The 22,373-nt window shown below is 41.1% G+C and overlaps 3 protein-coding genes across 5 annotated transcripts; 1 reads left to right on the top strand and 2 right to left on the bottom strand.

Moving 5' to 3' along the window:
- Positions 1 to 227: 227 nt before the first annotated feature.
- Positions 228 to 6,686, bottom strand: LOC112567104. The gene is made up of 3 exons (XM_025243650.1): positions 6,264 to 6,686; positions 3,774 to 4,083; positions 228 to 3,656 (listed from the first exon to the last, which is right to left on the bottom strand). The coding sequence occupies exons 2-3, from the start codon at positions 3,996 to 3,998 to the stop codon at positions 1,665 to 1,667; spliced, it is 2,217 nt and encodes a 738-aa protein (XP_025099435.1). The 5' UTR covers positions 3,999 to 4,083; positions 6,264 to 6,686; the 3' UTR covers positions 228 to 1,664.
- Positions 6,687 to 9,544: 2,858 nt separating this feature from the next.
- Positions 9,545 to 21,793, top strand: LOC112567283. 2 transcript variants are annotated; one of them, XM_025243915.1, is made up of 5 exons: positions 9,545 to 9,621; positions 14,600 to 14,729; positions 20,215 to 20,283; positions 20,586 to 20,675; positions 20,939 to 21,793. In XM_025243915.1, the coding sequence occupies exons 2-5, from the start codon at positions 14,685 to 14,687 to the stop codon at positions 21,086 to 21,088; spliced, it is 354 nt and encodes a 117-aa protein (XP_025099700.1). In that variant the 5' UTR covers positions 9,545 to 9,621; positions 14,600 to 14,684; the 3' UTR covers positions 21,089 to 21,793. The 2 variants fall into 2 exon arrangements, with proteins under 2 accessions (XP_025099700.1, XP_025099698.1); XM_025243913.1 differs by lacking the exons at positions 9,545 to 9,621; positions 14,600 to 14,729 and adding an exon at positions 17,293 to 18,644.
- On the bottom strand, positions 9,725 to 14,060 carry LOC112567284. 2 transcript variants are annotated; one of them, XM_025243917.1, is made up of 6 exons: positions 13,600 to 14,060; positions 13,035 to 13,106; positions 12,525 to 12,560; positions 12,219 to 12,278; positions 11,245 to 11,349; positions 9,725 to 10,860 (listed from the first exon to the last, which is right to left on the bottom strand). In XM_025243917.1, exons 2-6 carry the CDS (start codon positions 13,090 to 13,092, stop codon positions 10,685 to 10,687), a joined length of 435 nt encoding a protein of 144 aa, XP_025099702.1. In that variant the 5' UTR covers positions 13,093 to 13,106; positions 13,600 to 14,060; the 3' UTR covers positions 9,725 to 10,684. The 2 variants fall into 2 exon arrangements, with proteins under 2 accessions (XP_025099702.1, XP_025099701.1); XM_025243916.1 differs by having other exon boundaries at positions 11,245 to 11,409; positions 13,600 to 13,881.
- Positions 21,794 to 22,373: the final 580 nt, after the last annotated feature.

Raw genomic sequence — 22,373 nt, 5'->3', positions numbered from 1 at the left:
TGAGACCTGTCTACTCCTACGCATGAGATGTTACTGGCGCAATCATTGTCAGGCTTCGCCATTGATTTTGCCCACGACATCCGGTAATGTCTTCTGTGACCTCTGACCACACAAAAACTTCCACTGATTGATTTGGACACTCGCAACAGATTTTTTTAAGGATAGGAGAGGAATAACCGATAAAAATGAAGACAAGAATAACTTTTTGCAACATGGAAAAAGGCATTAACAAAAATGAATATTTTTTCTCCAGAATTTAGAATTAAGGAGAATATTCATATAAATTTACTGTGAACTTCGAAAAGGGTTTCCAACTCTTTATATTGGATTTATTATACTAATCTTGACTCAGCTAAGGTTCTCCGGTTTGTTGTACAGAGTGGTTGTTAAGGAACTATTTAGTGAATAGTTATACACCACAAGACTTTCTTCTTAATATTTTATGTGACAAATGTAGTGCAATTTTCATAAAATTCTCCTTTAAAGTCCAGTAGCAGTGTTGACGAGACAAGGATTTGCTAATGAGAAATATCTCTGGTTTGAAGTGTCCATTAATCATCCAAGTCAGCAATCAGAAAAATGAATAATAAAACACACGATGCTAGGCTATATTCACAAACTGTCAACGACTACCAAAAGTAGACCTATCAAAGTCAATACTTCCCAACAATAACTGACATCATCTGTACACTTAACAAAAGGGACAATAACAGATTACCACGTGACAATATACAGCTGTATACATTTGGCACAAAGCTCAATAACGCCTCAAAACACGTGACCATATTAATGTATGTATGAGGATGGAGAGGTTTGGTGGATGGAAGAGTTGTGAGAAATATGCAGAACTTAGGGTCGACAATGCAGGTGTCAACAAACGAATTTGACCTGAAGTTTACCTCGACTATCAAACCTGAATATTAACTATGTAATACCTTTGAACCGCCTGATCCTTTTATTTATGTTGTTGTATTAATATACTTGTTTGCTGTGTTGAGTTGGGAATGGAAGTTCAATAATACTGATTACACGACTAGACTATGATAGAGATAATGTGATAATAGTATTTCTGTAGTGACAATTCTCGTTGACTTGCACTGACCCTGCCGCGACTCATATCCGTTATGATTATTATAAATATTATATTTTTGAATTTAGAAGGGAGGATAGTGAAGTTTAATCATAAAATACCGTTTGAAGACCAAGCTTGGAAAATAAAACCCGTTGATATAAACTATAAATACATAAGAAACTGATCCATGCGAAAATATTATCTAACAGGCAGACGCAGAAAAATGTTACAGACATCGTATGAGGTTCTAACTCTCCAAACCTCATCCCCCTAATTTGAGAAAATTGTCCATGAGAACCTCGACAACAGGCTGATTCGGTTGAGGCATCTAGGAGTAAACAGCAACGTGTTACAAATTTACTTCCAGAAGAACAGTGTATGTGAACTCCATACAGAAGTCAAATTCTTTCTCAAACTCAGCACATTTCAGAGGCTAACCAAGGTAAAAGTAGATGGCAGGAAAAAAAATGTCTTATCAACCACTTTATTGGGCATCAGGCATTAAAAGCATTTAATGTGTGTGGACCTTGTTAGCCTCACAGCTTGAGGAAATGTCTTTTGTTTTCTTGGTTACCTGAGGTGGAAGTTGGATTCAAGAGGAGACCACCCCCGCTTGTCTGATTGCTTCTCCTCCTTTACCCGCCGTCAGAAAAGTTGTAGAGGTGTCACTGTCGTCGAGTTGATCTCGTTCATCCGATAACTCATTCTCATCGACCTTTTCTTCTTTACCTGAAGTCTCGTGCACAGAGCAGTGAGTTGTCAGCGTCATCCGAGTGTCAGTATCTTCATCAGCACCATCGTTGGTGTTGATGGGTGTCGGGGATGGTGAGTGCTTGGAAATATCTGAGTTTGCAAAAGAAGCATCATGGCGTCTTTCGGGGAGGAACCTATTTTTGTCAGAACCCTCTAGGGTGAGATCTTGGTGAGAATTGACAGATTCTTGCTCATGTTTACCAGACAACGCTGGCTGTCCCTGAAAATCATCGTCATCGTTATCGTTACCGTTATCGTTATCGTCAAGCACTTCATTTTGATCCCGAAGAGTTGAAGATGAAGAGGATGAAGAGTTCAAAAGAGAAACCCTACTATCTTCAGCATATCCCAGCTGATCATGGGGCCGACCATCACCCCGTGAAAGCTCGCTATTTCTCGGTTCGTGGGCCCGTGTCCTCCCTTTACCCAAAGGTTCGCGCATGTCAAGTGGCTCTTCCTCAGAGAGCGCGCGGTTTTTATCGGTAGTTTGGTTGCGGTCACTCTCTCCTCGCTGAGTGAATGTACTGGTCGCAGTTTCTACTCCGCACTCATTGGGCTCATCCGGGTCCTCGATGATGACCTGTTCTCCGAAGTCACGGGGAGACGTTGCAGGTGCTCCGTAACCATGAGCACCCCTGGAGAAAGTGTCGTCCAGGGTCTCCCCGAGAGAACTTTGGATGCCAGAGTCACCTTGTTCTGACCTCGACCTCGGGGACAAGCCGATCTCCCCAAGCCCGATCCTCAAGTTGCCACCGAGGTAACCGTTTTGCTGAGGTGACGTCATGGCTTTGTGCGACTCTTTCCGCTTGTGGGGCGCTTTCAGTCCTCGGGATGACATGTTGGCCTGGCGGGCGCGCATCAAAGTCATCTCCCCTGGTGTGGGCTGGTTGTCGTAGGCGACGTAGTGAGAAGTAGACGAGACGATCGAGTCCGCCAGAGGGGCGAAGCTCCTCTCCCGACGAAAGCGCTCCACCTGAAGTTCCAGGTCGTGAGAAAGGTTGCGCTCCAGGACTGTGGGACTTCCGGTTTGATTGAGAAGTAGGAAGGAATCGTGGGCTGCCCCTAGCTTTTTGTTGAACTTGTGAGGGCTGGGTTCTTCTCCCCATGGGGGATGCACCACAGGTTTATCCAGAGGGCGGAAGGTGCTCCCGGAAAGAACCAGATCCGTGCGGCGAGACACAGCAAAACCTCCTGCGGCGCGTGTCAGCGGGAAACTGCGAGCGCGACGCCCGACACCGTTCTCGTCCTCACGGGTGGCGGGTATCCACGACAGCTTCTGGCGGTAGGCGGATATCGGGTGCAGATAGAGCAGCGGACGGCGGCCCAGGTTGGCCACGGACAGCTTGCCACCAGTCAGACACATCTGCGGCAAAGACTTGTTGGAGCTCGTCGTGCTGCTCATCTCCCTTTCCGCGTCGCCTCCCTCTACCGCGCCGCTGCCGCTACCGCTGCTGCTGCTGCCATCGCTGGAGCTGGAGTACCGGCCGCTGCCATCCGTCTGCTGCTGATGAACTGCTGTCAGTGTCGTCCTGCTCCTGTCGAACCTCGTTGTGAAGCTGGGCACCAGGTCCTGCTGGTGCCGCACCGCGTCGCGGGTCTGGAAGCGGAAGTCAGCAACAGGATGCAGCTTGGGGCGGCTGCGCAGAGGGGCATCCAGGCTGTGGCGCGTGTCTACGTTTTTCTGCTGCGCGCGCAGCTCTTGGATGTAGTGGGAGACTTTCGGCGAGGGCTCGACTGCCCCAGATGAAGCCGGTGATTCCGGCCTAGAGTCCTCTTTAGGAAGCTGCTGCTTGTCATAGAAGACGGGCAGGCTCTTCTCCCGACGCCAGACCTGAGCCGAAAAATCATCATCATCATCATCCCAACTGTTATCATCCATCAATCGATCAGTAACAAACATAAAATCAATCGTCTTCCGAAGCTAGCTCTGGTCTGCACCTAAGCTCACCTTCCTGATGAAAGGCCTCAGTTCAACGACAGGCAGGACATCCTTGCTTCTGGCTGCCTGCTTGCCACCAACATGGCCGCTCTGCTGGGACTGCTGCAGGTGTAGACACTGTCTCTGCCACTCTACGCTGCACACCCGCGCCTCCATGGCAGTGACGGTTGGCCCTCTGGATGCTGACCTCAGCCCCACCATAACATCAGGCCTTGTGAGCAGGCTCAGAAGCATTCAACAGCCGTTGCCCGACACCCGTGATTCTGACACCACTCCTCCGCCACATTGTTCACCAAGTCAGCCGTTACTAAGCGAGTCACTGACCAGAAGAAAAAAAATATCAACTGATGAAAAGATGGACATATAAAAGTAAAAATTAAAGAGTCCCGAACCCTAGTGCAGTACGTCTTAGTAATCATCAAGACCACCGTTGCTTAGCGACGCATCCAAGACATGGCGAAGTTCAGTCTGGACCTGGACATAGTGAAACTCTTCTCGGTTTTAGAAGTGCGATCTTAGTGAAAGTTCAAGGATCATTTTACATGGGTAAATGTTTACTCATCAGTACCCATTGTAATGGTTGTGGTAGCTCTCGTGTTGTTTCGTGTATGAATGTTGTCTTCTGCTTTGTGTTATTATTTGGAGTTGGCAATGGAACAGAAAAAGACCCCATAAGTAGGGATTTGTTTATGTAGAGTGAGCTTCTTCCCCTGTCTTCTTCCTACAAGTAAAAGTGCCATTTCTCCGAACTTATACTCCTCCGGCTGCTATTAGACTAGCCCGTAAATACACAGACAAACGCAAGACCATGTTTCGAGGACAATGATTGGTTGATCTTTGACCTTCTCGCTCCACATGCAAATTAGCCAGCGTCGTTCCGTATACATATCTACTCTGTAGTTACAGAATTCATTCTGTAAGTATACAATTTAATTGTTTAGCTACAATGCACTTTGTAGCTACAGAATGGAATTGTATATATAATGAATTGGATAGCAACCTCTGAGTATAATAAAATTGAGATACTTCGGTTTTTACCGATTTTTCTTTTTTCTATAATCTATAGAATGCATTATATACGTATAGAATGAATTGTATAGCTATAGAATGAATTCTATAAGTACAAAATGCATTGTGTAGCTATAGAGAGAAAATTTCTCACTTGGCGCCCCATAGGGCTAACCCTGTGGTTATAAAGTGGTTCGAGAAATTTTTCAGGAAGGCATCTGACCTAGATGAGACAGGCGAACATGCTTCTATGTCTTATGGAAGTGTACACTTGCCATATTTCTGTTACTTAATAAAGGTAAGTCAATAAACATTTGCCGTGGTTCAAGCAGTCATCTTTAATTAAAGGCAGTCACAAACTACAAACCTTTTGTTGGGACAATTGCCTGCCACACAGTTCGTCAGTCACCTTAGCTACGGACAGGTTGTCGCTGTTGTTGAGGTCGCTACTCGCCGCGGTGGTGAAGGGATTCGCCTGTGAAGGGCATTACTGTCAGCCATGCACAGATAATCCCATGACAACACTGACCCGAGTGCGGCGAGCGGCGACAAACCTGCTTCGAGCCACAAGAATGTTGAATTTTTCTCTCGGGGACCGCTCGACGGTCGAGTGGAGAAATATTGAACCTCCATTGAAGCTAATGTCAGAGCTTATCGTCAATCAACCTCGCTAAATCTTCGGATGAAAAGAAGGTCTATATGATATCTGTGTGTGTGTCTGTGTGTGTGTGTGTCTGTGTGTGTGTGTGTGCTGATCTCCCACCTGACAAGATAACAAGATCAGACGATCATGGGGACAAACACTGACCTACTAGTGTTACCATAAATCACCAGACCGTGACTCTTATCATACCTTAGGAAGAACGGGACTCGCCTCAAGGACTAGAGGCCCTCCTATCAACTTCCAGCAGAGTGGAAACGATGTTTGATAGTTTTTTGGTCCACTCCCATCCACCGACAGATTCATACAATTTTATTTATTGAGAACTAAGGTATTTCTTTCGTCTGACTCGAATAAAGTCTTCTTTAAACAAAGGCATATTTCTGTGTATGGACTAACAGAAATGTTTACTTAGAGATAATCATAATATTACAGGAACAGTTATGTTTCAGGATAGGCCACTCGAGATAAGAGTATCGTTAAGAGATTAAAAAAAAAAAAAGGTAAGCGACACAGATCCGTCTCTAATATACTTATTGCATCCGGTAAAATATAACTGAAAACAGGCTGGAGAGAAGATTTTTCAGTCAAGATGGTCTATGACAATGAAACACGAGGACATTAATTACAACTATCACATTAATTTCAAGCCAAAAGTATGGCGTTCATACTACATGTATAAAGTAGTAATCACAGGTAGACAACAACTTCAGACAATACCTGTAACATGACACTGCATGCGACACAAAGATAGCAATGCCTACCTCTGTACACACATTTGACAGTGTCACAACTAGAAGTCAGAGACAGTTAACAGATTGCTTCCTTACCTTAGCAAAGAATTTCAGAAAAAATAACACTGGACCGAGCGTCTGGAAGCGACCCGGAGAGAAGATTCCAGCAGAGAGATTCGTCAGACTGGTTGCCGTTCGTTGAACACTGCTTCGTCCCGCTGTCTCTTGTGTTCACGACAACATCTACAACACAGCACAGCGGACATACCATTGGCAAGAACCAAGGGTCCCCCCCGTCGTCCCTCCCAACGGAACTGGCGAACGGTAGCCGCCGAGCGAGCGAGTGGCACTGCCGCGCAGAGTTCCCGGTTCCCGTTAGCTGTGTGTTCGCCGCACCTGCCGCCACGATACAGGTAGGCGAGTCCATCCGTATTCTACACTTGGCGACTTGCGAGTTGAAATAATGCCTGAACAAGGTTCTTTCTTTGTTTGTTTGTGGAGAAAGTCGGTCATGAGGTCGAATAGTGCACTTAGAAATAATGAGAGTGTTTGCGAATGACATTGCCAAACATTTCCAATCCTCCCGTGCTTGCTAGCAACTATGTTTGTCTGAGAGATAACAATAAAAGAATATGATCGTGCTTTTAAAAAAAATATTTGTTTTATCATGCGATCCGCGATTAAATTTATTGCTTTACAAGTATTTTATTTCTGTAGTCCATGCCCTTATTTTTTTAGTCTGGTGAGGATTGACATTCACAAAGAGGCGAAAGCTTTCTCTGTTCACTGGCCAGCACGACAGCGAAATCGCAATCGATTGCTATCGACCTGAGGTATCCCATTCCACGGTGTTTGTGAATCGGCAGAAAAGCAAATCGCTGGCGGCCTGAAGAAAGACAGGAAGAGAGAGAGAGAGGGAGAACACCTGTACAAGTGCAGGCCAATAAAGTAAATGTATACAGCGAAGGCTCAGGCAATTTGTACTGTGGAGGTGGTGCATAAACCCAGTGACATCCATGACAAATAGAGTTGTCTTTTAATTGAACCCATGAAAACATGGATGTACGCAGTCGCGGCTGTTAATTTACATGCACTCGTCAGCACAACAAAAGATTTTTTTTTTCCATTTCTTGAGCGCGAGCATGGACACACACAGAGTTCCTCTCAACCTGTCACAAATTACTTGTTTCTACTTGCACAGGGCACTCATTGTCTAAGGGAATGTTATACATGAACAAATGGGTAACAAAATGTATATTTAAGCACAGGTCCTAAGTGCATTCGTCTCGTAACCTTACCATTGCGAATATATCAATTTGTTTACATGTTGGTTAGTTATTTTTGTTCGTTACCTTGTAAACTGTAACTGTTTAGACATGTCATGCCAGCGTTGTGACTTTGCACCCAAGAACAGGCCCATTCACTGGTAAATATATCTATAAATATATATTGACCACCGTATACTGTTTCTATTCGTTATCTACCTTGTCATCGCACGAACCTACACTAAGCTGACATTATCTTACTCGATCTCACGCACACACACACACACACACACACACACACACACACACACACACACACACATATTCGCGCATTGACCTCAACTAAACCTACTTACATCATGTATCAAAGCTTTCAGGCATACACAAATGCCAATAAGCACCCACAGTATTATCTGACAAAAGGAAAGAAGACCTATAGAGAATAAAATCAGCCCAGAAGGACAGGGAAGTTATTCGTTGCCCACCTGGGACGTGTGCTCTACCTGACACTGCGAGTTCACGCCTACTACTCAGATAGCACAAGTCGGTTGGCAAGTGTGAACAGATCCACACACCTGGCAGGTGTAGAGCAGACGAAGGTTCGCTCCACTGTTTTGTTGACATCACCGATTACCGCCTGCCGTGTCTGACTCGTGGGATTTTTTTTTTTTTCATGGTCTGTCTGTGTATTGTACAGTTAGTTTGAAGTTGATTAAAGGGTGAGTTGAGTAGTCGGCAGTTAGTCACTGCTCCTCCCTCACACCTCTGTGTCGATGTGAAGAATGTGATTTACCTGTCTCGCCACTCACGGTGGCACGCTTTTGAAGTGCCGCTCGTAAAAAATTCACAGGTAGTTAGGGACAAGTTTGGTAGATGTCTCTCATAGAATATGTATACCTTTCAAAGAAATTATCAAGATATTTATCTCTGCACGCCTGCTGCGTTTTTGCTGGTTCTTAAACATATCAAGAAATGCTCCGCGGGTTTACTTAAAGTAAATGTTCCTTCGAAACATGTGTGAAATGGTTTTTACATTCAGTTTTGCTTTCTAAGTATCAATTCAAATTTCAACGGCATTTTAAAAGTAGGTTGTTGAATACGAGTCTGGTATTTGTTACAAAATGGCAAGGCCTGTTAATTAACAGACGAAGGGGCTGTTCGGTCTTTTTTTCGAAACTCTTGCTAAGCTTGAATTATAAATTGAAGAAAACACGAGTGCTAGCAAGTCTTCAAATATACGCACACAAAACACCGTACACAAAGTCTGAAATATTCCTGTTATTTTTAGAGTTATTTTCTGCTATATTACATTAAGTACAATGGATAATTCCTGTCAATAGATAAACAAAAGCTTTGGTCACAATTACAGTGATACCTCGGTTCTCGAACATAATTTGTTCCGGGAGGACGGTCGAGAACCAAATTGTTCGAGAACCGAAGCAATGAAACCCAAAGGAAATAATGGAAACTGGATTAATTCGTTCCAAGCCCCAGAAAATGCCTATTTACTGGCCTAATTTGTATATAATATGTAGAAAAACATGAGTCTCAACAAGAAATAAGAAATAAAAGTGTATTTATTAAAACAAAAAAAAAAACCAAAACAAAACAAAAATGTACTGTACAGTACAGTAAATTGTGTTTCATTTACTGTACCTGTACCAAACTTTATGGCAGGAGGGAATGAATGTGGAGGGAGGACGGAAGGGGGATGGTTATTGTCACTGATGACGCAAGCAAGGCGCGCTGGGCAGAATGAACGCCATTCGGCTCAACTCGGCTCATCTCGGACGTTCGGATGTTCGAGTTCCAAATATTTGTTCGAATTCCAAGACAAAATTTTCTCGAATTTCCTGGTCGAATACCGATTTGGTCGAAAGTCAAGGCGTTCGAGAACCGAGGTATCACTGTATTTATATATTTTATGCGCACTGTCTTTTACTGATGAATTGTCTTGCCTGATTTGTGGTACTTACTTTATAGACTGTTTTTATTGTCTGTAAGTTCTTGAGTTTGTTTGCTTGTGTGTGTATATTAGCATGCCTGGTGATGTGCTTTTCCACTCGTTCTGTCTTTGGGTTAGGCCACGTGTTTCATAGGAAAACCCGGAAACATGACTTCACAGGAAAAGGGAGACTACCGAAGAGCGACCACTATTGAAGCAGTTGCTTCCCTTGCAATACTGACAAGTAAGTATCAGCAAACGTCAACATTATATATTAAAATTTTATTATTTTCATGTAAAAGATAATTATAATGAACAACAAGGAAAGTTAAAGGAAAAATGGCAACCTGTTAGGCGAAGAGACATTTTTCGGGTAACACCAGAACCCTTTATGGTAAAATTCCAACTCTCACTGGAGTCATGAACTCATTTCTTGTGCTGTCACGAACTCCATGCTGCTCAGTGTTAGCTCTGAAGTTAGCTCTGTTATTACTTTCGTCGCTGGCTCCATGTGTGTGTTTGTATAAACAGTCGGTGAGAGCAACTTCACGCCAGCGGTGTGTAGCACTATACAGTGAGGTAAATCCTTCCCAGTCTGCCAGACCGGTAGGCATTTGATGGGCCCCATTAGGGAAGTCAGACGAATATAGGGAAACGTGTAATGCGATCAAAGGAACTTCGAAGTTGAAATCTATGAAATGAACTCAGATCAACATGTCTACATGCTATATACAAAGCATGTACCTCAGTCGTCCAGTGTGTTGTGTGTGTTGCTTATTATGTATAACGTGGCGAACATTACAGCGCTTTTTATATTAAATTTTACACGAAATAGTGTACAAAAACAATTTGTCAAGAAATCGATACATTTAACTCTTTATTACCAAAATAAGTATTCAACTATAATTATTTTCTAACGTATATCTTTAAAAAAAAATAATCAATAGAGTAAGGGAGGTCACTAAGGGAAGGTGTGTGAAAACAGAGCAGCCTCCCTTTGTCTACTCGACCATAACTCACGAAAGCCGACTAACGAGAGATGAATAAATTGTTTTTTTCTGTACAAATTCGTTCTGTTGACGGCAAGAATTTCTAGATTATAGAAGGAACTATGTCCACTGTTTAGAAAATTCCCTGACAAGAACAATTTTAGGAACTATCTTCTCTTTAATACTACATATTATGCAACTGACATAATGTTACTAAAATTACTAGATGTTGTTGTTACTCCATTTGTAAATCAATCTTCGAGAAATCGTAATCAGAACAAACGCCAAAAAATACCCTTAGAAAGGGCTATAGCCCTGCTACTCATTCTTCCGACAGAGATAAACCACCCCGTAAACTAAACCAAGTATGATGGCGATGTATCCAAAAACGTTGGCAACGAAGGTGAAGTAGTAGAGGCCCGGGTCACAGTAGTTTTCAGCAGTGCGGTTCGTCTTATTGAACTTGTTGTAAATTATGTACACGCAGATATTGCCTGAAAGAGTTCAATAATCTGACATAAGGAGATGACAGTGGTAAGGAGTAAACAGAAATAAAATGTCCTTGCACTAAAATGACTTCTATAGTCAGTCACATTGAAACATATCTACTGTTTGACCATTTTATCTTCAAGTCGTTGTTTCGAAATTTACAGCAATAGGTATAAAAAGATATATACTTTCGTTTACAATAAGGCTCTTTAGCAGAAATCTTAAAAGTTTCTAACCAGCGATTAATTGACTAGTGAATAGGTTTGTGCTTCTCGCTTTGCTTAGGTTTTATTATACCTTAAATTAACTTGCCTGACAAAAGGAATTAAAAAAAGCAGTAATGTCCTTCGCAATGCACAAATATTTGTTAAGACCGCATTGATCCATACCTGCAAAGAACCATACAAGTGCGATCAGGGGCACAAAGATGATCATCAACCACTTGTATGGATCCGGTACGTAACGAAGGAAGATTATAGCAGGTATTCCGCTTGCTATGAACAGATACACAGGGATGAAAGGACTTGCAGGACATTCGCGAACCTTGGACACACCTGGAAATATTTACACATGGCAATTACACTTCCAATGTGGATGAAACCCATTCATTGTCAAAGTATCCGCTTTCTACATATTTTTTCACACTGCCCCAAGGCATGGGTTCATGAAGATTTCTTTCAACGTAAGCCGCTGCCATTGATGTCTAATGTCTTTATCTGTTATGTCTCTACTCATAATATCACTTTCTACCTGGAAGGTTTTAATTTGAAACATAATTCGATCATATTCAGTTTCCAGATATGACAACATGCTAGTATCATTAATCTATTAAACACACACACCTGTACAAAACCTGTAAAAGACAACTGTTATTTACATTAATTTTCAAACATTTCTTTAACGATAAATCGTGTACTAAGTCCTTTATCCCTTTCTTTGTTGTTATTTTGGTGTTGACAGTGGTAATAGGTCTAAGTGAAAGACAGCAAACATACCTGAAATTTGCTTTTACCACGTTCGTGAAAATTGAATTCTGTTTAAAATATTCCTCGTCGTATCGGCAAAAAAACAAAACAAAACAAAACAAAACAAAAAAACAAAACAAAAAAAACCCAATGCAACAAACACCAATGCTAAATATATTACAGCCATTTACAAAATTTTTTGATTGTTACATTTAATTTTTGATTTTCTAAAAAAAACCTGACGAATATGATCTTTGATAGCAAACTTGTAAAACTGTAACACGCCTTTGTTTCTTTCCAGAACCCGAAAGGTAAAAGGAAACTAGCTTAATCTCATGGGAAATGACAAAAATATCTTTCACTCGCAGTTGAAGTTCGCGTTAAATAGTGAAACTTACCCATCAAAAACATGGTGATGACAAAACCAATGCCAAGCAGGAGACTTATGAAACACAAAGCTGTAAAATAAATTGCTTCAAATTAACCAGCAGTGTTCAGTGAGATCCCCGCCCACAAATCACATCCTCTTTCGTCACACAGCCCTCCTTCCAAAACACCCGCCAGAAATCTCTCTCGCATGAACACACGTAACATAATATTAATGTATTTTGCGTGTATGAACTGGCGTCAGGATGGATATGGGATACGAAAATATACCGGGAAAAAATGTTATCTAGAAATCTTAGAAAACAGAAGGGAGTTACCTCCGCAGCAGCTTGAATCCCTCCAGGTCGTTCTCACTGCAAACGAGAAACAGATTATGCAGCGTTTCCATGTCAACATTGCAGACACACAACACGCAATCAACTCCACGCTTGAAGGGTCGTATGCTCTTCTGTTTAAAGAACTTTGCTGAATGGACTGTTTCATAAACGTGTACCTTTCACTTATATCCATACTCAAGCTTCTTTTGTATGGTTAAATTCAGGGCTTCTGCTAAGGCTAAATTCTTTAGGGTCCCAGGGACCCCTTCTTCAGATTTTTAAGGGGTCCCTGTTCTTCGCCCAAATTTGAAGGGGACCCTATTGACGAAAATTGAAGGGGTCCTCCGAACTTTTAATGCGTACTGTACGCAATTTTTTTGCGTAAGCAGAATCCCTGCAGTTAAATGATATTATTTATCTACGATTTATCTAAGTTGTGTCATCTTTCTAATCATATTTTGTTTTAATTTCTAGGAAAAAATGAGTGTGACCAGATATCCCTTTTACTACCTTGGTCTCGAACCAGACTCGTCCTCTCTGTGCCACTCTCGAGATCGTGTTCCGGCATTTCAATAAGCTTCTCTGGAATCAAGAATATTAGTCACATTCAGTTTTTTCTTGAATAGTGGGGTGCAAATTATCTTTCAAATGATTGAGTGAAGCTCAATGCAAGATATGAGGTCAGTTTGTGAGGTCAGATTCATATATACAGATATTGTTATGAACTTAATTAACACATGGTTCGAGCTCTCCCATTGACCGAGGTCGTAAACCAATCAATAGGCAGCCCCGAGGTATTGTCCTTGACCTCTTTCTCTGCCCGGAGAGGCGTGTATCTCGAGAACAGAAGGGAAGTATTTACCTAGATTTGGAGAAATAGTATCTTGCACCGAGCTTCACTCATTCATGAGAGGAAAAAGCTGCAAGAGGTATGGAATGCAACAAACTCAATTACGACAGCGTGTCTTTTGCAGCCGTGCATCACAAAAATATATAAATGCGTAAATAAAATAATCGAATGTCTCATTGTAATTTCTTACTAGCAAAGAAAAATTGTATTTCTTTAAGTACATACCAAGTCGCGCCAAAGGTGACGGTGAGAAGGCTGCTTCAGTTGATCACGGCTGCCTCGTTCCAACTGAGGGTTTAGATTTTCTCTTCTGGGTTTACCCAGAATGACTAGACATTTTCGAAAAATACAAGCGAACAAAAGATGCAACTGAAACAGCTGTATGCAAATGCCACCACACCAAACTGTGCCGTGTTGTACTGAAGCTATAGCTTGAGGCCGGCTGCTTCGCCATAATAATGTGTGTATTTAAAACCCCAGTGTGCAAGAGAGGCGGGAAGGTCTTGGCAAAGCAGCCACACACTCTCTCTCTTATTTGCGTACTATTACTAATTAACTTCAAAGTTGAAATCTATGAAATTAACTTATTGAATCATGCTCGAAATTTGTCGTCTGCTTTCTCAATAACAGTAACGTGGCGATTACAAAACGTTTGTGTACATCTTGGTACATCCTGGCGAAAGCAACAAGACAATCTCATTAATTGCTTTCTGAACAACTAAAATTTTGGAGAATTAATACAAAGCAAAAGAAAGAAATTTATTTTTCTAATTACATGTATTCACTTTGAAATTAAAATAAAATGTATGAAATCCAAAGCTATGCAATGAACTTTGTCAAAGTCTGTCATTTTTTTCACAATCACATATGTGATCACATATATTTTCTATTCTCTTAAAATGCTGCATGCCATTTTTCATTTTATTTTACATGATTTACAAAAAGAACTAATCATAACAATCTTTAGTTGCCGATCACACTGATTGTAGGTCTGGCTCAGTGAATTTTACCAGTAAGTTTATTTTGTCTCCCTCTATGATTTCATGATCACTATACAAGCACAGGTTTTGTGTTTTTAATGGTCTACATGCACTTCCTTATTATATCCATCTAAACATTTTCTGTTAATAAAAAAAATTGTCAATAGATTTACTTCAATAGTTTACTTTTGTCATTACTTTCAAGACTAAAAGTAATATTTTGATTTGAAATACAATTTGAACAGAGTTCTCAGCAAAATTGAAGAGCAGATTGAAACACTACAGAATGTAGTTCACAAACTGAATCAGCTCACCCTGCTCCTTCAAAATATGGGGGAAGAGGAGCTGATGAAGAAACGATTTAGAACAAAAGTGGTATGTCATTTAAGTATAATGTGTTGGTACTAGACACCTTTTTTAAATGTTACCTTTAGCTTTAGCTAATATATCAGTTAATATGTATGTTATGCTTTACAGTCTTGATAAACATTTAACAAACAGGCAGGCATAGCATCGGCTTACAGGTTAACTCTCCTGACAAGAATGTGTGGTCAGTGTAATATTTGTATTAACAAATAATACACATTTTATGAAGTACAAAATAATGTATTTTATATGCATAGATTTTATTTATAAAATAATTCTGTCACTTGCTTTTCATGGTGTCAAAATGAGCAGTCTGTGTGTCTATTAACTATGACCACTAAAATTGTTCTACTTTCATAAAGAATAGCTTTGACTAAACTCTTAATTAACTTGGTGATTTGAGTCACTTAATGCCCTTGTTTTCTCTGAAGTCCCGCTAGGGTTTATTTAAGAGACTGGGTCTGGTTTGTAGCTATATTCATCATGCAACCATTGATCCCTCATCAGTGGAGTAGGGTTCAGCATTGTGTCTTAAACTTACCCAATCCAGTGAATTAATTTATTTTGCATTTTTATTGTAGTTTTTTACATGGTGGAAACAACTACAGATTTTATTTTAACAGGTTTTTAACAAAGAAGAACACAAAGCGAGGACTCGCTGAGTTCAAGCAGTAAAGTGAGATGACTGTAGATGTAACGGTAACGACTCTAGAGATAAAGTTAGTGACATCAGGAGAATACTGGGAAGATATTGAGTAATCTTGAGAATATGAAGAAATATTATCATATAAAACAGCAAAAGGGTGATCCTCACTTCAGTTTATTCAATGCAGCTCCAGGTCGCCAAAGCGAGTGAAGCGGGTGGAGTGGAATCCAGCCAATAAATCCAAACAGTTCGCACTTCAAATAACATTACATACATTATATACATTTCATACATTATATACAGTCCTGTTGCAAACAAGAAGAGGAAGAAAACGCAGCAGAACGACATGTAAAAGGTCCAATATTTTTATCTAAATCGAAGCACGACAACAAAATATAAACAAAATAAAGGAGAGCTGATCCCCTCAAGGGACAGAACTCTCCAATATCATTACAGTATAACTGAACACGTGTGTCGCGTGTTTCAACCAACGAATGAAATCTCTCCATCCGGCTGACAATCTATAGGGCTTACATTTTCACTCGCAAAAATCCTTCTCAGACTTATTTTCGGGGAAGCACGGTATTAGGCCCTTGTTTTTATTTATTTTTCTGTACTGGAGCTAACCTGGATTTGTATGTTGGAGGTTTTATGATGTCCTGTTGCTATTCTCGCATTCCCCTTTTTTTGTATCCCCATCAGGCTTGAGCCACAGAGCGTGGGAGGATATGGAAAAGAGAACTGCTCTAACAGCTATCTCCTCCCTTGCTGAATTAAAAAAAAAGAGTTGTGTTAGTGATCACCAACAATTTTCAGATCTTTTTTTGATGAAACGAGAATATTAATGGACAGCAAACATAATCAACGCAAGCGCTGATTGGATAATGATGCGAAATTAGGATTAATTAAGGTTATAGAGCGAAGGGAAGTAATGTAATTTTGAGTAATAACCAGTGATTATGAAGGAAAACAAAGCAGCAACACAGTTTAAAAGCAAAATAACAAGCAGGTTCAACTTAATTGGTTGACATTCAGTTTGCAAGAAAGAAGACAGAAATATCCTAAATCTTTTCACGAATGCAAGCCTCACAATCGACATTAAACACTTTAGAAATTTCAGGTTCTGAAAGCTGTCTGTCTTAACGGCTTTCGTGTCTAAAAAGGAGCATAAATATAATTATTTCACACCAACTAGGACGAATTATCTGAACTCAGCATCATGTTCCTCACCCTGAATTTCCCATCTTGTTCCCAGGGAAACCTTTGTACTTGTAGAAATAAGAGTTTATACCCTGCTGTTGCTGTAGAAGACCATAGTCACTCCATCTTTGAAGTTTTCTATTAGCAAACTTGTTCACTGTGTTTTTTCAGTGTGCTTAGTATAAATGCTGTTAATTATTTGCCCATTAGTTACCATCCCGACCTGAAAAGTCAAGGGGTCAACAAATGAAGGAGGGGTGCAGGCAATGTGTGACCTGCACTCGCTCATTGGTACCTTGGATTGACTTACTAGTGTATTTTTCTAATAAACCACTGACTTGGATCATGCTAAGCAGCAAAACACAGGTTTATGATACAAGCCACAGCTTTCTTTGTTCATTCATGGGCTGTGCTCAATTTTGATAGAACTCTAACTTTGTTTTCTAGGAAATAAATTAAATTTTGATCGAATTCGAACATTACAGAAATCATCTGAAATGAAATTGTTCATTTTTGAAGCTTAAAAACAAAATGGCTATTTAATTTTATTATTCACTCTTTTCTCAGCAAGCACACACTATCGACACCTTCCTGGTGCTTGTAAGGTTTTCTGTCCATCATTGCAAACCCCATCATCCATTGACCAAACCAATCAGTGCTATCATTCGTAAATTTTGCAGCACCCTGCACAATATGGCAAGTATGAATCTCATCATAAAATTAAATGTAAAACAAATACATTACGAAGTTGACCGAATCCAGAGTAATGTTGATGTAGAAACGTATTTGAACAAGATTGTTTGTGGAGAGATTACCTCCGTTCATCACTGATTGCGTGTCCTCACCTCTGTGTACATTCCTATTGAAGCAGCTCGGGCAATGGTGGCTTCCATCAGCAATTATTTTATTGCCATACAAGGATGTGGGTTTGCAGGAAGAGACCTGATGACCTTTGAATGTTGTGCATACTTATAAAAAGGATGACTGGGTGCAAGTATCTTTCTTCACGAGGTGGTTTGCGACCGTTTTCAACGTCCACAGAGACAGTATCGACTCACCTGGAAAGTTTGGATTATATATATATAAGCTTATTGTTATTCTTGGTGATTAAGTTATCAGAAACTGCTTTTATTGCTGTTCTCAAAGCAGGAATACAGAGAAAGATGCCTTCTGAGACGATTCTTGAAGCTTTGAAACCTTTCCTTGGTTTGCTTTTCCTTTCTGGTCTCTACACTATGCCTGCCATGGATATTTCGTGGAGGCGGTTTCTCATCAAATCATTTCTGAACCTGGCTTTGGTCTCCATGAGTGTGGCAATGACAGGATACACACTGTATGTAGTGGTCGTGCACTCCATATCAGACATTAGTCAGGGAGGATACTTCACCTTTCATCTGTACATGTTGACAAGCAGGACTGGGCAGCTCTTCTGTGCACTGGTCTACCCTCTCAGTGCCTCCACATCGCTGAGAATTTTCTTGGCAGAACTGAACACATTTCTTGAAAAATACCACATCAACTTTGTTGGAACGAAAATAAGATATCTGTTTCTTGTATTTTCGTTGTCTGTATTTAGCTTTTCGGTTTCTGTGGCATCTGCAGCTGCGTTCCGGGCAGGGGGCGAAATTCTGCTGGAGACTAACTTTTTACAGGAAGCTCCCATGATCATGGCGTATGGGGCTTTGTATTTCACTTTTATGCAAGCCATATGCTTTTTTACCATCTACCTTGTAGTTTGGGGTTTTCTTCAAGCACAAGCAAACTACTTGTCGAGGGAGGTTCGATCACTCTGCATGAATGCCTCTTTACATCCACTTACCTCCCTTGTTGATGACCTGGAGCGATGTCGCACAATGCACGTGGAGTTGTGTGCGTTGGTTAGAAAAGGCAGTAAGGTGGTGTGTCCTTACCTGGTCAACACGTACGGAGCCGGGATTCCCACCTTGCTGTTCATCATCCACAGCCTCATCTACAAGTACTTCTCCATGTCTGATGTCACCATCAGGCTGATGTTTGTTTCGTTGATTCTGTTATTCGCCGCCGGAGTCACCATCACGTCTGTCGTCCTGAATAAAAAGGTAAGGTGGATTTCTCAAGATGTTTTCAGAGATAAATGCTTTGAAACTATGTCGAGAAGTTTCCCAGTTAATTAAGTGATATCAGGATGTCAAAGATTACATCAGCGATCTTAGCAAAAAGTGATGTGTTGCGTGTGCTAGAGTTTGACAAGAACTTACCTTTGCCACAGGCACAGAAATTATTCTCATATACCAAAGTATCCCCATAGTCTTCTGCTTTGATGATGCTGTATTCAGCGGCAGACAATCGGTATGATCCATGGACTGAAAGGCTCATATCGCCAAGTCAATAAGGACAGAAAATGAAGAAAAAGAAGACAAAAGAGAAACAAAGCAAGGACTGTGTTGGTCTGTAAATATCAGGAACAGAATCTGGCAAGAGTGTCAGTGACGATGGTGAATATAAGGCTGCATATTCACTGTGGGTTGAGAGTGGCATCTCCTTTGCCTAACAGGCTTGGTGTAACCGGATCTCCGCAATTTTTTTCTGCTTTTATTTGTAGAAAATTTATTGCAATTCTACTGACCTAAACTTTTTGATGGCATCCTCGGTATTATGTTGGCCTATTTACTGTTGCTTTAAATCTACTGATTTTTTTCTTTGGCCATTCTTTTTTGAATAAATGTCATTGCAGCTTCTGTGTCCTCTTGGCTATGGACCTTAATTATAGCCAAAAAGTTATATATTTAAAAATTGTATTGCAATCCCTGTTTTGTGATTATGTAGACATCAACAATTTTCGGATGATTTTATTTGCATTCTTGATTAATTATCGATCTATTCTGCTTTGACAACGGGCTATGTGATCTGCAGGTCAAAGCTGTGACCCCTCAATATCTTGGTCTAAGAACAGGGTGTTATATTGAGAGGAACAACAATGATGTTCGGATGATAGGGCTGGAATCATGATCATCATCATCAAAACAGAATTCTAGCACAATAAAGCCGGGTGGACAGTCGGGTGTGACCAATCAGGATACAGCAGTGGACTATATGATGTCAGACCTGCGTGACACCAAGCACAGTCACTACTAATACATTCCCTTTGTCATCACTTGACAACTCTGTTTGCAGTATACTCAGCACACACCACACCACCATACCTCATATGCACGGACCCCAGGTTCATTTCCCGCTAAATAAAAGAGACACATCACACCACAGTCAGAACAGAAAGCAGCCCTCAGAAAAAATTTGGAACTACCTATCGAGCAGACAAATTAAAAAAGGTTAATATTTGCATTGTGTGCTCCTTCTGGGGATCGCCTGTTTGAGTTTTCCTCTCTTTTCCACACATTAAAATTTCAACAAATTTCAGCAGCTAACCCTGTAAAACTATCTAATGGGCGAAAGAGAAAGAACGGTCTTACAAAGACATGGCATCATTTCCGAAACTGAAACTAGAAGTGAGTTTAGATGTTGGGTTTGATTAATGAACCTGAACACTGTATTTAGGAGAGTACTTCGTGCAGTCATGGGAACAATATTTTACTGTGAGGTAGGCGCTTAACTGTATTTTTTTTCATTGTTATCTATTGTAATTTTTTTGTTTCCCTCTTAATTTTACAGATGCATGAACCTGCAGAATATCTGTATCATCTGAATATTCAGAAAATGACGGACAAAGGAAATGAAGTGGTACGATCTTCCTCCTCCTCCTCCTCCTCCTCCTCCTCATCATCATCATCATCATCAAAGCGAATTGAACTGAGTCACGCAGCAAAAAATATTTATTCATTTTAATTGTTCATAAATGTATAAGTAATATAACATGATCAATAAACCGAAAAGAAACTAAAGAAGACACTATAGCCAAAAATCAGTTCCTCAGAGCAAATTACCTCTATACTTAACCGACATTGTGTAACCAATATTCCATAGAAATAATCCATATCCTTTGTAATTTAAAATAAGCTGTGACATTCATCTTATGCTTGCAGGTGTCAATGTTTCTGTCCAGACTTCAAGGACCTTCTATTGGATTTAATGTCTATCATCTGTTTACTATTGACGCTTCCACTGTACTAATGGTAAAAGGGATCACAGAGTTTTCGCTAAAAATCTTCTAAAGTCTCTTAAACTATCGCAAGATTTTCGAAGAGAGATAGGTGTTAAAGAAGTGATTGGTTTCAAAGTAAACAGTAAACCATACTGACAAATAACCTGTCGACTATCAACCAAGCTTTGAGACATGTGAAGTACGGGGATGGTAGTGGGTTAATTAAAGTTTATTGCAGACACTGCTGAGATGACTGTATCAGTTTCTCTACAAGAACATTTTTCTGCTCCCCAGGTGTGCGGCACCATTCTCACCTACGCCGTGATCATCCTGGAGTTACAGCCGGGCACTTCAGCCACGGAATTTGACGGGGCTGCTGCCTTGGTCTCGCGAGACACGACGAGTTTTCCTCCTGATTCCAAGAACCCCAACATCACAGACTAGTCCTGTTCCCTCACAGGCCATACATGACTCGGGTACTAGGTACGAGGGTACTAAGTCTCCTAGAAAATCTAGACCACCCGTCGCTACCTACAGCTTACAAGGAGAGAAAAGTGGCTAGCGTTTTCATGACCTTTCAGTTTTGCATTTATTACAGTGCGGATCGTCTGCTGTCATCTTTTTTGTCTCTGAAATAGCGGTGACACTTGCTTCATGGTCAGGCACTTTCGAGAGACACCTTTTATTTGCAATGATTAGATGCACGTGCATTATGTGTGTGTGTGTGTGTGCGTGCGCTTGTGCGCTTATCTGTTTGTGTTCCCCTATGTAGTGTGTGCTCGCGCGCGAGCATATTTGTGAATGGAAAAAAAAAAAGGTTTCAAAGGGAGATAAAAATGGAGGTGTCGTGGAGGCAGCATCGGATCGATTACTTCCCCTGACTCCAATACATGCAGGCCACGATTTCTCTCGAGGCCTACTGCCTTTTGTGTTAATTCGCTGTTAGCTAGTTCTTGCCATTGTAAAACCGTTGCTGATGAGCAAACATAAACAACTAATAAACAGAGGGCACTGAAGTTTTGATCATTATTTACTGCCGTCGATCGTGTTCAGTGTTTTTCTCACTTTTTTGTCTAAAAGTTCAAAGCTCGTTAATCGTAAAGGAGTCGTGTTCCGTCACGACAACGTGAGTCCACACACACGTTTCATCTCCCGTCAAAGTTTGTTGGATCTTGGATGGGATGTGTTGCCACACCCACTATACGTTTCTGGATGATGTGTCTGTTCAAACGGTCCAAGTGCCGACAGTTCTCGTTCGAACTGAGAGTTCGGTTCCATGGTAGGAGCTCCAACACGCCACAATTAAAAGCACAGCACACGGTAATAAAACACTAAAATATGGCAAAAATGCATAGCTTAGTCTTCCATCTTCAACTTCTTCTAAACTCAACCTACCCATCACTGTTTTTTAGCCTGTAAATCACCCCAGCAGACTCGGCAAGCAAGCAGGTGGGCGGGCAGCTACCAGGCAAACGGATTGTTTGTCCTGGACTCGGTCACTCAGAAGCAGGACGGACCACCTCGCTTCCTTTGGGTCTGAAAGGAACTAATGCCTCACTTCCTCTCACAAATACGCGGAGGCACCGGAGGGACCTATTCCCAAACGCCACTTGTCGTCTTTCAGTCTCTCTTTTGTAAGCCGCGCTTGGTCCTGGCCCCAGCTTGATATATAATGTACAGGGTGTAGAGTGTAGACAGTACAAAGACAAGACCGCGAGAAAAAGTTCCA

This window comes from Pomacea canaliculata, linkage group LG6, assembly GCF_003073045.1.
Source record: "Pomacea canaliculata isolate SZHN2017 linkage group LG6, ASM307304v1, whole genome shotgun sequence".
NCBI lineage: Eukaryota > Metazoa > Mollusca > Gastropoda > Architaenioglossa > Ampullariidae > Pomacea > Pomacea canaliculata.
Note: the sequence above shows the minus strand (reverse complement) of the source record. Positions and strands in the feature narration are given on the sequence as shown.